Source organism: Lepisma saccharinum, chromosome 29 (genome assembly GCF_977018435.1).
Source record: "Lepisma saccharinum chromosome 29, izLepSacc3.1, whole genome shotgun sequence".
NCBI lineage: Eukaryota > Metazoa > Arthropoda > Insecta > Zygentoma > Lepismatidae > Lepisma > Lepisma saccharinum.
In genome coordinates this window covers 4327048-4343569 of record NC_139257.1, presented here as the reverse complement: position 1 = coordinate 4343569, position 16522 = coordinate 4327048, and the positions used below count along the sequence as shown (strand labels likewise).

At 36.8% G+C, this 16522-nt stretch overlaps 1 protein-coding gene across 1 annotated transcript in view; it reads left to right on the top strand.

Moving 5' to 3' along the window:
• The window catches only part of LOC145981174 (uncharacterized), a 77863-nt gene extending 69054 nt beyond the window's left edge, over positions 1-8809 (top strand). Inside the window, exons 3-4 of the mRNA XM_083114296.1 lie at positions 3379-4319; positions 8535-8809. Coding sequence (XP_082970422.1) covers positions 3379-4319; positions 8535-8809 — 1216 coding nt within the window. The remainder of the gene's footprint in view (positions 1-3378; positions 4320-8534) is intronic.
• The last annotated feature ends 7713 nt before the right edge of the window (positions 8810-16522 follow it).

The following is a 16522-nucleotide window of genomic DNA, read 5'->3' as shown; positions in this document are numbered from 1 at the left end:
TCACAGAAGAAACAAGATAAATATTTGAAATAGGTAGTAAAATATTTGACTGTGTGAGCATGTTCAAATACCTTGGATTTGATCAACAACCAGAATAACATAACCAATGCTATCAGAGAGAGGATTGAAACAGGCAATAAGGCTTATTATGCCAACATACAGCTATTGAAAAGTAAGGTAATAAGTAGAAGATCTAAAGTGAAAAATATAAAAAAAACTGATTAGACCTATAGTAACCTATGGTTCAGAAGTATGGACGCTCATCAAAGAAAACAAACTTAAGCTATGTATATTTGAAAGGAAGATAATTCGGAAAATATATTGTCCTGTTCAAGTAAAAAATGAGTGGAGGATCCGAACAAATGAAAAAATTAGTAGCATAGAAGAAGAGCAAAACATTGTTAGATTTATAAAAGCGGGAAGGCTAAGATGGTTTGGACATATTGTTAGAATGGAAGATCATCGTTTACCAAAAATAATATTTCAAGAAAAGATATACTTATGTAAAAAGAGAGGTAGACCCAAACAGACAAGGTCACAAAAGACCTGCAAATGATGAAGATCCAAGGTTGGAGGGAAGGAGCGTATGGAAAAGCTTGGAGGCGATTAGTGGAGGAAGCCAAATTCCACAAAGGGCTGTAGAGCTGGATGGTAAGGTAAGGATGTCAACATCCTTATCAAGAAACATCGAGACTGAATGTTGAAGTCACATGTGATGCCATTCATAAATAATGATTCCAAAATTGGTTTCGGAAATAAAAATTGAATAAAAATATAAACAATATTTTGGGGAACAATAACATATAACAATGAAGTATTTGCACTTTTAAAAAGTTTTTGTTTTATATGCTTTATGGTATAGCTGTTAAATGTGATTTGCACTTTGCCATGATTAATCTACAAAAACGTTTTTTTTTATCTATATTAGCCAATGGCCATAGTTAGAATCATCAACCCTTCAGTTGATTTTGCCACCCCCTCCTCATCGCTCCCAAGCATTCATTGATGAGAGGCTGAATACAGTAAAGAAGACAATTTTTTCTGGGAGAGAGAGAAGGGATCAATAATATTGTTTAAGACCCTAAAATATCAAATGTGAAGTACACTGAATTATTAACTCTTCCTTGTTTTGTGGGGGATGTAATAGGGTCAGTCTGGTTGACTTGTGATGCATCACCCCCCCTCCCCACTTCCCCTGTGGCATCCTCTGGGGAAAACCCCAGAATCACTTTGAGTGTTGGTAAAATTGTACATCAGATCAGATATCATCCTCTGGAAGTGAATCCTGGATCTCATGTGCATTTTTTGTCTGACTTTTTTCTGTTCAATGTTTAATTATTTATATATAAGTATACAATATTCTCCTGAAACATAAATAAATGTTATTCAAATTGACAATGGATTCCAAAATATACAGCTGTGTGAAAGCAAGCATGTGTCCACAATGTGTCATTGGTCAACTAGAAAAAATAAAATAGTTGTGATAGTTACTAGTATGAATTATATACAAAAATAATGATTGCAAGTCCTAGTGAACATTATGTACACCATTACCACTTAGTGGGCAGACATCATTTTGCAATAAATATGATGCATTTTGCAATTTGTGTTTGAGTTGTTTTTATAGTTACTACTATATTTCTTAAATCAGCCAAAAAAAAATCCAGTTGTACAGCTGACTGTAGGGATGTGCAGAATCATGAAGTTGGTACTTGGATCGGGATAAAAATTTCCCATCCCAGTTTGTGAATTTTTGTAATGATGTGCCATCTTTTCAAGATCAAGATCAGTTGAGAAATTCCAAATGGCCACTTTTAAAAGTGATTAATTCTCAGTGTTCTCTGAATTTTAAGTCTATGAAACTTCTCGGAAATTGTTGGTTTTCATTCTAGAAATGCAAAAATAAATCACTTCAGAGAAAATAGTGCGTATAATTCGAGATTTACACAGTAAAATTTCGTAACTTAGAGGGAAAATTATGAATTGTTCCAATCGTGAATATTGGGATTAAAAATATTTCCCGTCCTAATGTCATCCTGACCAAAATAAAGTGTCTGTACTGCGCACCTCTAGCTGCCTGAAATCATGCTTGAGACCCATTGTGTTCTATGGGACATATGAAAGAAATCATTGAAAATTTTCAAACCAGTAATATCAGGGGATTTTTAAAGCGCTTACAGTAATGTCTATGTCATACTAATAGAGATATTTAATAATGATGTAGGGAAAGATTACTAGTGCAATTAGCATATTTTCTAGGGCATGTATCACTTATCATGATCACAGTCCATCACTATGTTTTCAATGAATCACATAGAACAAAATTTTTGCACTATGCCTTTCAGAGGCAGATGTATGCTTTCTAGAAAAGCATTTAATAACTCTTCTGATGTGTTGTCAACATCACAGCATATCTCAATAAAAGAGCACTGCATGTTTTGTGTGTCCTATAGAACACAAAATCTTCTGCCTTTAATTTTCAAAATAGAAACCCTACACACTTTGACTTGAAATACAATTCTTTATCATTGTTTTCATATTTAACTACAGCTATAAACTGTAGCTATCAGAAATAATTGATTTATGTTATAGTTTATTATTGGATAACAGTGAGAATCGTACGTGGTTTATTTACAATTTATGAAAAACAATGGACCAGTGGAGCATCAGAAAAGCCTGCTTGAATGATCCTATGCAGCAGGGAATCAGAAAGTATGAACAGTTTTCAGTCAGCAACGCTCCCGTATTCTAATATCCCACCATCCTTATTTCCTGCACAGGGACCACCTTTATGGCAGTGACCTGTGCTGCCGTGTCTACCTGCAAAGGAATTCGCGGTCAAACAGTCAATTCGCCCACCACTTGGGCAAGATATGACAACATTTGAAATTCCCCCTCCCCAAAGCAGCCATTAGCAAAGCAGGATTATGTCAAAATAACCGTTCTGCATGTGATTGCACACCGGTTCCTACACCATCCCAGGAATAGTGTGATGCATTTAGCTGGAAATTCCAAATATCACACAAGAATATTCATGGACTCCCATCCTTACAAAAACATATGAACATGAACATAAAAAATATTATTTATAAAATACTCATCTTGTCGCCTTTTCTTTTGTGATATCATAATGTGTAACTATAGGTTACAAGTACATAGTACTGGAAGTTACTTTTATTGTTTCAGAAGAAGTACTATTACTTGGAATTCGTTTTATTCTTCAGTTGTAGCACATCAAACAAGTGGATTGTAGTTGCTAATTGGTAATTTGCTTAGAGATAAATGTAGTAAATTGTTTAAAGCTGAGTATAGTATCATAACACTTTTTTCTGAAATATTTCTGTGTAAATTTTCTTAAACACGTCTACCTTCTTCCAGGTTATCACTGGAGTGCACATCGATTAGAAGTGAATTGATACAGGAAAAACTGGATAGTGAAAAATATCCATGTCTTAGAGAGACTAACTTTGGTGCAAATAAGAACCTTGGATCCCAATCACTACCAATGAGATCTCCTAAGTGCAGCTCAACACTGCCGACAACACGCTGCTCTGGGAAAAAGAATAGTGAAACTAATTTAAAATCTACAAGGGAAACAGAATATACAAAAGCTTCAACCTCTAAGGGTTATACTGTTTGCAATGATGGCAGCAATTTGTTTGATCACAAATGTCAACTAATGGTTCACATGCAAAATCAGAGTAGTGAAAACTCTTTTGTGTGTTCAACTTGTAACAAATCATTTACACGGAAAGAAACCCTTAGACGACATTTAATTATTCATACTGCAGATAAACCCTATGTGTGTTCAACTTGTAAAAAATCATTTACACAGAAAGGAAACCTTAGACGACATTCAATTATTCATACTGGAGATAATCTCTATGTGTGTTCAACGTGTAACAAATCATTTGTGCATGAGGAATATCTTACACAACATTTAGTAATTCATACTGGAGATAAACCCTATGTGTGTTCAACTTGTAACAAATCATTTACACAGGGGGCAACCCTCAGACGACATTCAATTATCCATACTGGAAATAAACCCTATGTGTGTTCAACGTGTAACAAATCATTTTCACAGAGAGGACATCTTAGACAACATTCAGTAATTCATACTGGAGATAAACCCTATGTGTGTTCAACTTGTAACAAATCATTTACACATAGAGGTAGCCTTAAACAACATTTAATTATTCATACTGCAGATAAACCCTATGTGTGTTCAACTTGTAACAAATCATTTACACAGAGTGGAGGTCTTAGACAACATTTAGTAATTCATACTGGAGATAAATCCTATGTGTGTTCAACTTGTAACAAATCATTTACACATAGAGGAAGCTTTAAACGACATTTAATTATTCATACTGCAGATAAACCTTATGTGTGTTCAACTTGTAACAAATCATTTACACATAGAGGAAGCCTTAGACGACATTTATCTATTCATACTGGAAATCAGTAGCGTACGCAGGATTTCATCAAGGGGGGGTTGTCTCTAAAACTTTCTCCAAATTCACATTACCATTGTTTTGTTATACTTTAATTAAATAATAATACCCCTAATTAATTAATAATGCTCATAATTAATTAGTTGAATTACTACTAGTAATATTACTAATACCACTATTAATATTAAGTTGTAGAGGTCTACATAAATATAGTATTTATTTTTTTATTTAATAGAACGAAATTACTTTCTAGTCATGCGATTTTTAACAAATTCTAAGGAGCATTTTCTTTGTTTCTTTGTTATGAAATAATTGTGTAGTCAACGAGGTGAGACAATTTAAGTGCGAAGAAAATACATAAAAACAAAAAATATATTAAAATAAATTGAAATAATCAAAGTATGGAATTCATCCAAGGGGCTACGGTGGTCTGGCCCGTAGGGCGTCTAACAACCACGCGGGAGATCCGGGTTCGATTCCCGGAATTGGTTGGAATTTTTCCGGTTTTGTCCCCGATCATTCACATCTGGATTGTGTCGCTGTTCTTACCAACAAAGCATTTTTAAATAGTTAAGCTTATTGTCGTTTGAATTCAGAAATTCAAACGTGCCGTGCCGCGATAAACAATGGGAAGGTGACTGGTGACTATTCTTGTCCACCTAGCCTTTGTCTATGCATTAGCCGCTTACAACGAACCAAGAACTTTATTTAGTTAATGCTCATTGTTCGCACACAAAAAAATACATGTTCATTGGACATTGAACGTTGTTGCAGCTGAGATACAAGACAACTTTTTTCTCTTTTAAATCATAGTTGCCCTCATATTTTATTTTCAAGAATTCGTGTTTATTTTCAAGAAAGACGCGTGTGTTTGGAATGCTGTGATTTTCTCTGTGCTGCATAGGAATAATAATTCAAATTATTATTATTATTATTATTATTTGTAGTAGGAGTAGTAGTATTGTCGCAGATCTTTGACTGTCATGCATTGGCCATTTTTAATTTTTTGCGCAGCATTTTTCATAATATTTCAAAACCTCAAGGGATTGGGGGGGGGGGTAAACCCCGTAACCCCCCCCCCTTGCGTACGCCACTGCTGGAAATAAACCTTATGTGTGATCAACTTGCAACAAATCATTTACTTGGAAACAACACCTTACGAAATATTCATTTATTCACTCTGTGAATAAACCCCGTGTGTTTTCAACTTGTAACAAATCGTTTGCATGGAATGTAGTTCTTAGACGACATTCAATAATTCATACTGCAGGGAGGTGCTTTTGCTGTTTCCCCATGCAGCAGATTTTTTAAATACATGTGTGATCTTAAAGAACATTCTAAAATTCATAGTTTTGTGATTCCTTTTGTGGGTTCAACATAGAACAATACATCCCCTACATATCTTACAAAACACATAATATCATAGTGTTGAAGAGTTTTTCATGTGTTCGACTTGTAACAAATCATTTGCATATGAGGAACATCTTAGACGACATTTAATATATCATACTGCAGATGAACCATATGTGTGTTCAACTTTTAACAAATCATTTTGACGGATACAAAACCATAGACAACATTTACTAATTCATACTGCAGATAAACCCTATGTGTGTTCTCTATGTAACAAACATTTGCACAGAAAAGTTCTTAAAAACATTTAAAAATACATACTGGAGATAGACAACTTTGTGTGTTCAACATAAACAGTTTATTTAAATATATGTTGAATCTTGAAGAACATTTAGAAACTCAGTGTTGAAAAGCCTTCTTTCGTATGTTCAACTTGTAACAAATCATTTGCACAAAAGAGATATAGGAGACAATATTCCACAATTGATGCAGGAGAGAAGCCACATTTGTACTGAGCATGTAACAAATCATTCACAACAAAAGCCAATTCTTTCAGGACATTCAAGGAAGCATACTACGGACTCAATGTGTGTGTTATAACATGTATCTGACATGCAGTAAATACATTTTAATAAAGGATTTCATAGTGGAGAGAAGTTACATGCTCCTTAGAAAATAGCTCCTTTACTCTACTGGATTGCCATGATACATATGACCAATAGCTCTAAACTCATTCTTGACTCACATTCCAGATCTGCTCATCCAGCATGTGATAAGAATGTCCATTTCTCAAAAATAATCTGACTGCTCTGAAATATTTTTAAGTACAGAAATCGTTAATGTGGCAACCTAACACTTTAGCATCAGCTGAGAATAGCAGCTTTACAACATGCCCTGTAGTACAACAACAAACACCGTGCTGAGATATTCTTCTTCTCGAATATATCATATAACTATAAACCACCATTATAATGCAGAATAATAAAAAATCTTTATTTGGAGTAATGGTGTTATATATTTATCTGGATATCCATATTTCATCGATGACTTCAACAGAAGTGCAATTCCATTCTTTATTTTATAAATGGGAGCCATGGTAGCTCAGTCATTAGGGCATCTGACTACCATGCGAGAGACCCAGGTTCGATCCCGGTGGGAGAGAACTGGGACTTTTTCCACAAGTTCAAGCTTTTCCAGCATCGAATAAAGTGGGTACCACGAGGAGAAACTGCCCGGGGGGAGGGGGGTAAAAGAGGCCAGTGGTGTGGTGCTGATAACATCACCCCTAGCATTGGCCGAGATCAAGAAAATGTTGGGCCCTAACTGCACAGTGTCTCATAAGTAGGGCTCGGAAGTTCAGGACCTATAAATTGCCAAAAAAAGACCTAAAAATATCAAAAAAAAAGACCTAAAAACGGAAAAAAGGATTTATAAATGTTTTCCCAATTAATTAATAACTTCAGTTTTAATTACATATTTAATGAATAAAAAAAATAAAAAATTCTGGTGGTATGGAACACACAGTGCGAAAAAACTATATCAACGAAATGCATCTTCTTTCAGTCCAAAAATGTGTTTTTCTCATTTCAGGGATGGTTCAAATGTATGTATTTCTTTCTTTTTTATTTCTTTACAACAGAAAGGATGTTTTAGAAGTGATGAACTGATGATGATTCGAATTGAGAATGGGCAGTAAAAACGTAGTCGAAAGAAGGTCGAGTTGCAAGGAAAAAAGTCCCTAAGACCTAAAAAGAGTCTAAAAAAAGGACCAATAAGGCAAAAAAGGACAAATAAAACCCAACTTTTTCTGTTCTACAATGACCCAAAATGAACATATATTATGTTGGGCCTCGTCTTCGGACACTAGGAAAAAAAAAAAAGGATTTTTCCTCAACTTCCAATCCCTACTCATAAGTAATTACACAAACTGACACAGGTAAAAGTACACAATAACAGAAGCAAAAAAGTCTCAGTAAACATGGGTCTGCAAGTGAGCCATTTTCGAGATAATTGCGAATGTGTGATTACATCCGCCACTGACTACATTGTTTGTAAACGTCGTCCTAGTTGGCAAAATGCTAATAATTTGTTCAAATTAGTGTTTATATGCTGTCATTGATTGCATTATGTAAACACCAAGTGCTTTATCCTTGCGCGGTCTGAGGTTTGCTCTTTGTTTACAAAACAGAACCTTTCTGAGAGGTGGCGTTGTAATGAAACAGAACATTTCCAAGAGGTGAGGTTGTATGGATACAAACAGTACACAGTGTAATCGTACTGTGGGAGTCACATCAGTAGTGCTGGACTGTGTAGTGAAATTGTGTATGGTTTAGCTAACGGCAATGCACGAGAGGCTGCACGCTTGTACCAAGAAAAATACCCTGCTTGCAGGCACCCCGTGAGTCACACATTTACTAGGGTACATCAGCGCCCCAAAGAACTTTGGAGCTTCGAACATGGTAGGAGAGCAGGTAGTTGAGTGTATGGTGTTGGAAGCAGGAGACCACTCTCCAGGAACTTTGACGGGGAGAATTGGCGCACAAATGCAAATAAGCCACAGTAGTGTTTGGAGAATTTTACATCACAATTCACTCTACCTTTACCACCTCCAATGAGTTTGGTGTCTCAGTGATAAGGATTGTGTTCCTAGAGTGACGTTTTGTCAGTGGATTCAACAACAGGTTGCACTCAACCCTTGTTTTTCAAGTAACAATTTATTTACAGGCGCGATGGTATTGTTTGTTTGGAGTATAATAAACCCACATGCTGTTCATGAGCCACCACATCAGCAACGTTTCTCATTGAGTGTGTGTTTAGGGGTTCTAGGTGATCGTCTCATTGGACCACACAATCTTCCAAGAAGACTCAATGGACAGAGGTACCTTCGGTTTTTGCGGCATAATCTTCCAGGACTGCTTGAGGATGTTCCCCTTGATCCACATCACAGTATGTGGTACATGCATGATGGAGCTCCGGCACATTTTGCTGCTGCTGTGTGACGACATCTAATGAGCAGATTTCATCAAAGATGGATAGGTCGAGGCGGGCCTGTACCGTGGCATCCAAGGTCACTAGATCTAAATCTTTTGAATTCTTGTGTCTGGGGTCACCTCAGAAGCGTAGTGTACAACACTCCTGTTGGCATGGTTGAAGAACTTGTACATGCTTGTAATAAATTCCAAAATGAACCAGTGATGTTTGAAAGAATTCGAAACTCAATGTGGAATCGCGTACAGTATTGCATCCAGATAGAAGGACGACACTTTGAAAACCTCCTTTAACAGATACGAGTGTACAGTAATTGTAACGCAGAACATATGTACTAGTATAGTAGTGCTGTATTCCTTTTCAAAGTAAGTAGAATGTTCAATAAAAACAATGAGATCTCCTGATTTTTCATACTGTATTATTGGTATTTTACCAACTAGGACGACGTTTACAAACACTGAAATCAGTGGCTGCTTGTAATCACACATTCGCGATTATCTCGAAAATGGCTCGTTTGCAGACCAATGTTTACTGAGACTTTCTTCCTTCTATTCTCGTGTACTTTCATCTGTGTCAGTGTGCGCTATTACTTTTGAGACATGCTGTATGCCTTCATGGTGTGGTTCAAAGCACAGAAGAGCACTTTTACTTTTTAATTTTACTCTATTATTATTTCACCAATGGAATCAGTCATGGATCCATCACGGTTCACTACTTTCATCACAATAAGGTGATGCATTTTGGTAATTAAGGGGAAAGTTACCCACAAATTAAGCTTAGGATCTAATGAACATAAATCTGCCACGTATAAGGTAAGAAGTACCTGTGATTAATTTATATTGTTTTGAAATGCCATGAATCAGAAAGTGGTTTTTGTATACCGTCTGTCACTTTAATAACCATAAGCTAGTTATTGACAAGTATCCCTGAATGAAAGATGTTTGTGAAAGTTTAGTAATAATAATAGCCATGCTTATTAGGGTGTTTCGAAAGGCCTCAATTTTTTTTTTTCAGAAATTCAAAGACATATAGTGTGCAAAAGTTGCGTAATGGTAGCAAAACATCTCACAAAAAGTTTTAGCCAAATTGAAGAATTTCTAGCCGCGCTTCCCAAGGTGTCTAGTTATTGTGCCCAATGGAAGAAAGTGCAGCTCTTCGCTTGATGCAAACTGCAAGTTTTATAACGAAATGTAACATTTTATATTAGTTACAACAAGAAACAAATATAGCAATGAATCCAAAATATATTCATGTCTGGTCTAGTGTAGTATAATGCTGCAGGTTGCACCAACACAGAACTCACCACGTGAAGGTGTTTGCCAGCAATTGCGATCCCACCCTCTCTCCCTCCATCCACTTTTCCTTCCCCATAACTGTTATTTTAATTTCAGTTTTACTTGTTTGCTCAAATTGATCAGATTTCTTCTCATATGTTGGTAATTGCTTTCTTGCATCAAGTTTAGATCTGATATAAGCATCTCTTTCTCTTTCACCACAAACAGATGCTGAAGCCTCACTCACTATTTTAACTGGTCTCTCAACTGCTTGAGTGTGACATGGGAAGGATGCAATTGTTGTTTCTGCAAAATTCTGGTCATCCACCATCTTCTCAATGTCCTTGTAATTCAAATGAGCAACTAAGGGAGGCTCTGTTACAAGGCGCACATCCCAGTCGATCATGTTAATGTAGTCCTCTGCCATGAAATTTATTTCTGGCACTTTCAACTTACGTATTGACCCTTTGCTGGATGTTTTTCTTGCCCGAGCATCTAAAATCCTTCTCACAGATTCTCTGACTTCACGCCTATCATCTGTCAGCATACTGAGCAGCAAATTCTCTGGATGAGCAAAAAACTAATTCCTGGCAATCACCTTATTCACTACAGTATTCAAAGGTTCCTTAAGGTACCTTGAGAGCTTAATTGCCAGATACAAGTGCCTAGCTCCATCTTTGCATGTCGGGTTTGATTTCACAGAACCAAAGAGGGACATACACAACGAACTTAACAAGAATTTTCAGTTCTTCTGTTGGGTTTTCTGTGGAAATGTAAAGGCAAGGCAGGTGACAGGGAATAGTAAGCCATCTAGCATGAGATAATTTTCCGGGCTTCTTTCTTGCTAAACGTGTTGTCATACTTGCCACTGATTACAGCTTGACATATTTGCAGAAGCTGCTGATCTGAGCTCAAATCTTGTATAGCTAAGGCTGGCATTTCGGCAGGTATAGCCTCAAAGTTGATAACTGGCCTGTCCTCACAATTATGGAGCATTTTTCCTACAGAACCCGCAAATGTGTAAAGTCCTGTTGTGTGTCCATCAATTGTCTTCAGCACAAAACTATGGTTTTTTGCAACCTCTCTTTTAACCATACTTTTGTCTATCACATTCTGTTGATCTTTGTGAGAAATTATGTTCAAATCTTCTAAAATGGCAGAAGCGATAGCATCGACCTTTCTTAAAGTCACACCAGTTTTATCCCTTACTTTAGCTAAAGTTGGAAGTGGTGCCCTCATCTGTGTTGAAGATTGTCTTTTTCGCCTCTTTGGTCGAGACTCTAGGGGATAGGACCACTTAATGTCACTGTCACTTACGGTTTCCACTTCTGATGAACTGCCTGAATCACATGCTGTCGTTTGCATCCCACTGGTCGATGGTTCTTGCAAATCATCACCTACTTCAGCATGTCTATAGCATCTCATCACATCACTGTATGAATGTAACGTCCTGGAACTGAAAGCACATGGAGTTCCGAAATGAGATTCATAACTCGTACTTATGTTGCTTCTTGTGCGAACAGATGATTTAGCAGTAGCCATGGTCACCACAAACACACACACATCCAAATCTGTTCTCAGCACAAACACTACTGAATTCTGAAATTTTGATGTCAAACTACAATGCAGGGCTGAAATTAAGCTTACGTGAAAACCTTTAGCACAACCGCATGAACCACTTTGGCAACAACCCTTCGCCCATGCGGTACCATGTAGTGACGATGGTCTCTGACCTCCACTCCACCTCCCCCTTCCCATTCCCAACCCTATAGACCAAAAACAACCACATTCCCTCACCTTCATCACCAGCCTCACATTACACCCACTTCCACCTTGCAACAGATACGGTTTTCAACAAACCCTTCAAAGAACCATGTTTTTTTGGCACCATCTCTTTCTTTCTGGACTTGGCAACATTGCAGCTCACACTATCTCAGGTCTTTGTTGCCAAGATCTACACTTTATTTCCACACTTGAAGATAGGGCTCGCGGCTAAAAATAATTTTGAAATTTTCTATTCTATTCACTATTTTCTTTTAAAGTGTACTTAGTAAACTTACTAATTAGTATATTTATTTATTTGTTTATTATTACCTATTTAACAAAATATGACACATCCGTGACTCATATTGAACTTCTGCTGTGTTGTTGTTGTGATGAAAGAGAGAGAATGAGAATCAATTTATTATGTAAGAAATCACAAAAAAACAGGGCTGTATCCAATGACAGGTACAATGGCATACCGGTAGTAATTTATTTCCATTTTGTATCACTGAATACACACACACACACACACACATTGTTGTTGAAAAAGTAATGCCTCATATTTTTTTTTTTTTTTTGATTGAGAACTATTTATTCATCATGAATAAAATTCAAACTGGGCAAGATTGCCGCTACAAGCGTAAGCTACATATGTTATTTCTGTACAAAGTCTCCATTCAGTTCTATGGCCTTGTGCCATTCATGGAATAATGGCATATATGCCATCTTTGTACAAGGTCCTATATTATTCCCGTAGCCATATCTTGAGAACAACGCTTTCGCGGTAACAGCAAAATGTGAAGAATTAAGTGCCCCTGTTACAGGTCAGGCCTGCTGGTATAGGCCACTGTTATCATATTGGGTTGTCAGAAAAGAGCTAAATCCTGCCTAAAATGCAGATACTATTTCTCTGAAGCAACAAGAGCTAAACTGCAAAACCAAGGCTGGATTTAATTACAACTCAGACTGGTTAGGTAATAGAAAAAAATATAGTCTGTTGGTGTGATTTATGATCTGGTTAATCCTTGCTCCAAAAAACTAAGTTGGCAACAGTAGTATGTACAGCTGAACTTCCCTTCCACAATTTGACTGTCGTTGGAGGAGCGGGATTCTGTCGTCTGCTCACCCCACAAATGTAAAACTGACCAAAGAAATGTGTGGTTCTTCTTCTTTGCCTTTCCACCTCAATTGCAAAGAATCGGATATGGGGAATTAGCAAGGCTCGACCACTATTCATTGTAGTTTGGAGGTAACTGTATCATGACATGAATGGTAGTTCTTTCTAGGAGAGTTTTTTATGTTGTGTTATTTCATACTCTCTAATACTTTTTAATATGCGTAATTAAGTGTTAATTCCCTTGCACTCAAAATTATACATGTACGTAATTGACCTATCCCATATCATAGTGCTATTTGTACTCAAACGATCAAGTGGATGGAAATAAACCAAATGAAATCAAGGAGTCCCAGGTTCGATGCACTTTGGAGGCACATAGTGGTTCGGATCCCAGTTCAAACTGTAGGTCCAGACCAAATTAGTCTTACTGTGCATAAAGTGGACTTAACACAAACAATCATAGATTAAATCAGAACAGTCATATTTCAACAATTTGAATATTATATCTGCCTCTTTAGGTTGAATATTGTTATGTGCTTTTCCTTTAAGAGTGGACCATGTCCCAGAATAGAAGGACAGTTCATTTTTTCTTTTTATATTGATGCATATGTAAGGTTGCAAGTTCAAGAAGTGGCAGAGGTTACAGGCAATACTTAATAATTAAATAATAAAAAACTCAACTTATGTATTAAATGTATCCATGTTATAGCTTGTTATTTTTTTTTTATTACTTGTTCAATATACCAGTGAATATTACCTTTTGTACCAAGATTTGAGATTGGCTTCTCCAGAGAATCTGACATGCCACCGTTGGTTTCCTATTTGCAGTTGCAACTATATAATTTCAGAATGTCCACAAGTACAAGTCCACATACCATCACATTTCAGAGTCTGATATTTTGGTGAACAAATAATACCATGGAAAGAAGCATGCTAATGGCGACAAATGTTAATATTCAAATATCCTGCTTTGGATGAGAATGATTGATTTTCATGTGATACTTCAAGTGGTTCTGCTGTCTTCACATATTTTGTGTTTTACACATATTCATTAACTGAAAAACTCCCACCTAAAGTTTTTTTTTTTTTTTAAAAGCAAAGAAATTGCATTTTTCGATGGTAATGTAATGTGTGTGTTAATGGTGAACATCTTGAAAATACTAAGCCATGAGGATGGAGAATAGAAGATTTTATATTAAGAAACTTCAAAAGGTAACATGCTGTACAGACCAATAAACTTCATTATACATTATTCGTATATTTACATATGATTTAATTTAGCCTCTTGATGAAGCAAGGTTAAGTTGACTCATGATCTGAAGACTAAAATTGGTAAACGCTGTAAGTGCCACAATAATTCAAACACTGTTTTCCACGTTAAACTGTGAAATGTGCCATGCTTTATAATGTGGTAAACATGAAATGTCGCTGGTAGCACTCTAAGTAGTTCAAAGGGCATGTAAAGAGGTCACTAGTGTGCACGTTCTTACGAGCTGATGTGCGGAACGATGCGATTTCCCAAAAGATTTGCTTTTGGCACTTAAAATGTTTACCACTTTTAGTCCTCATCTCACCACCAAACATGCCAGTCAAGTGGTCATAAGTGGCATGTTGAATTGTTTCGACATGTAACCACTGTCTTAATTTTTATATGTACCTATGTTTCAGAGACTGGTTCTGTCTCACTCTTCTGGGTAGTGTATTTGCTTCTATCGTGTTGCTTCCTGCGTTCAGGGACTACTGACATGGGACAAGATAGAAGCAAATACAGTACACTTCCCAGAAAATGGAAGAAGAACCAGTTTCTGAAACATTTTTACATATAGAATCTAAAGAGATACTTCACACCAGTAGCAGCTTCTGCCTATTCACACATGCATACCCAAATAAATCTGTAATTTAAATCATTATTATTGTACTTATTTATTGAACTCTATCTCCTTCGAAACATCAAGTGTTCCCATGCCGCTCCACCAAGAGAGAGTGTGGAGAAACCTGCGATCAGTGATATCAAACCACGTAGACCGAGCCGCGCTCGGGGCTTTGAACACAATGTTATTTTATCTCCTTATGACGCTGTTGAAGCAGTCGTGTAGAGGACGCTGATTAGGTCTTTTGGCTTGAGCGTGGTGTGAGGGGAGGTTGCATCATTTAGGAAAGTCATGAACGTAACGACTGGTGTGCGAGCAAATGTAGTGTTGCAAACCAGTTCCATTGGAGATCGTTTGACGGAGTCAAGGCAATCCATACATCATTGCAAATTGAGGGATTTTTTTTTAGAATAGGGAAATTTTGATGGTATATTGTCCCTTCGATTCTTTCTCGAGCATGACAGGGGAAGAGGGCAACTGAAAGCGAAACTAGTGTATCAATCATGCCTGATATTGCCTTTGCTTATTGCATCTTGGCCAAAATAAACTTTCTCTGTGGTGCAGTAGCCAAATTGTCAACACGCACGGAGGGAGCGTGCATCAATCAGTCAGCTGTTTTTCATTGTATGTCGTTTGTTAATGCATTGCAAAATTGTTTAGCGTTGTCAAAAGTTCGTACCTGTCTCAGTGCAAAGTGTTTGATTTCATGATGAACAGGGAAACGTTATTGAATTTTTGGAGGGAAGTTTGCTACAAAGCCTGTAGCAACTGAAGTAATATATGGGGGAAGGGAAAATTCTGAAGTACGAAGCAGAGCAGTGTGGGCAGAGTGAGTACTATAATTTTTCTTTTAAAATTTATTATTCTCTTGATTTCGCTTGATTTGCTTGGTTCGATCAGTCTGTCACTACAAATAAACAATGGCTAGATAGATAACAACTGATTTCCTCCATGTGGTAGTTGGATTGGCTTCTTTGCTTACGCCAATTCTCTTTGTTCATTAATATAAGCGGAGCGGGGCAGGAAGTTTTTACGATATACTTTGCAAATCGACAATAGTATTGATATTGTAGATTGGTATTTCTATGTTTTGAGTGATTTTATCAGATTATCGAATGCTGATTTACATATTGCACAATAAAATTGCTCCTCTCGAGATTGGCTGGATAATTTCCGAAGTATTTGAAATTTTGTAAAGAATCAGTGTTAAAAAAAATCATGAAATATAACTCTGTCATAGCCTCATTTTCAGTGAAAGGTGATCAAAAGTTGGGTTGCCAATATAGTAAGCATCATTATGTATGCAAAAATAGGTGCGAGCATTTCACAGGGGTGGTATAACACTTCTGGACGTGAGACTGAAGTGCACACCCATAGAACCAGACCACGAGCGCCACTGCTTCACTCTAAAATGGTGCCTCACTTGGAATGAACAGCAACAATTGACACTGACCCACTGCACAAGCCACCATTTGATTGGCTCATCCTGAAGTGTCACATGTTGCTTCAGTGTAGAAAATATCCCTAAAAAAACAAGCAATGCAAAGTCACAACGAACTTTGTCATGGTTGTTTTTATGGTGTTAATAATATGTGATATAAAATACGTACAACCTTTTTAAAATAAATTCCCCATACCCGTAGCTTCCATCACCAGGAACAATGCCTCACAATCCCGAATGGCCTTCCCCACAGAGCA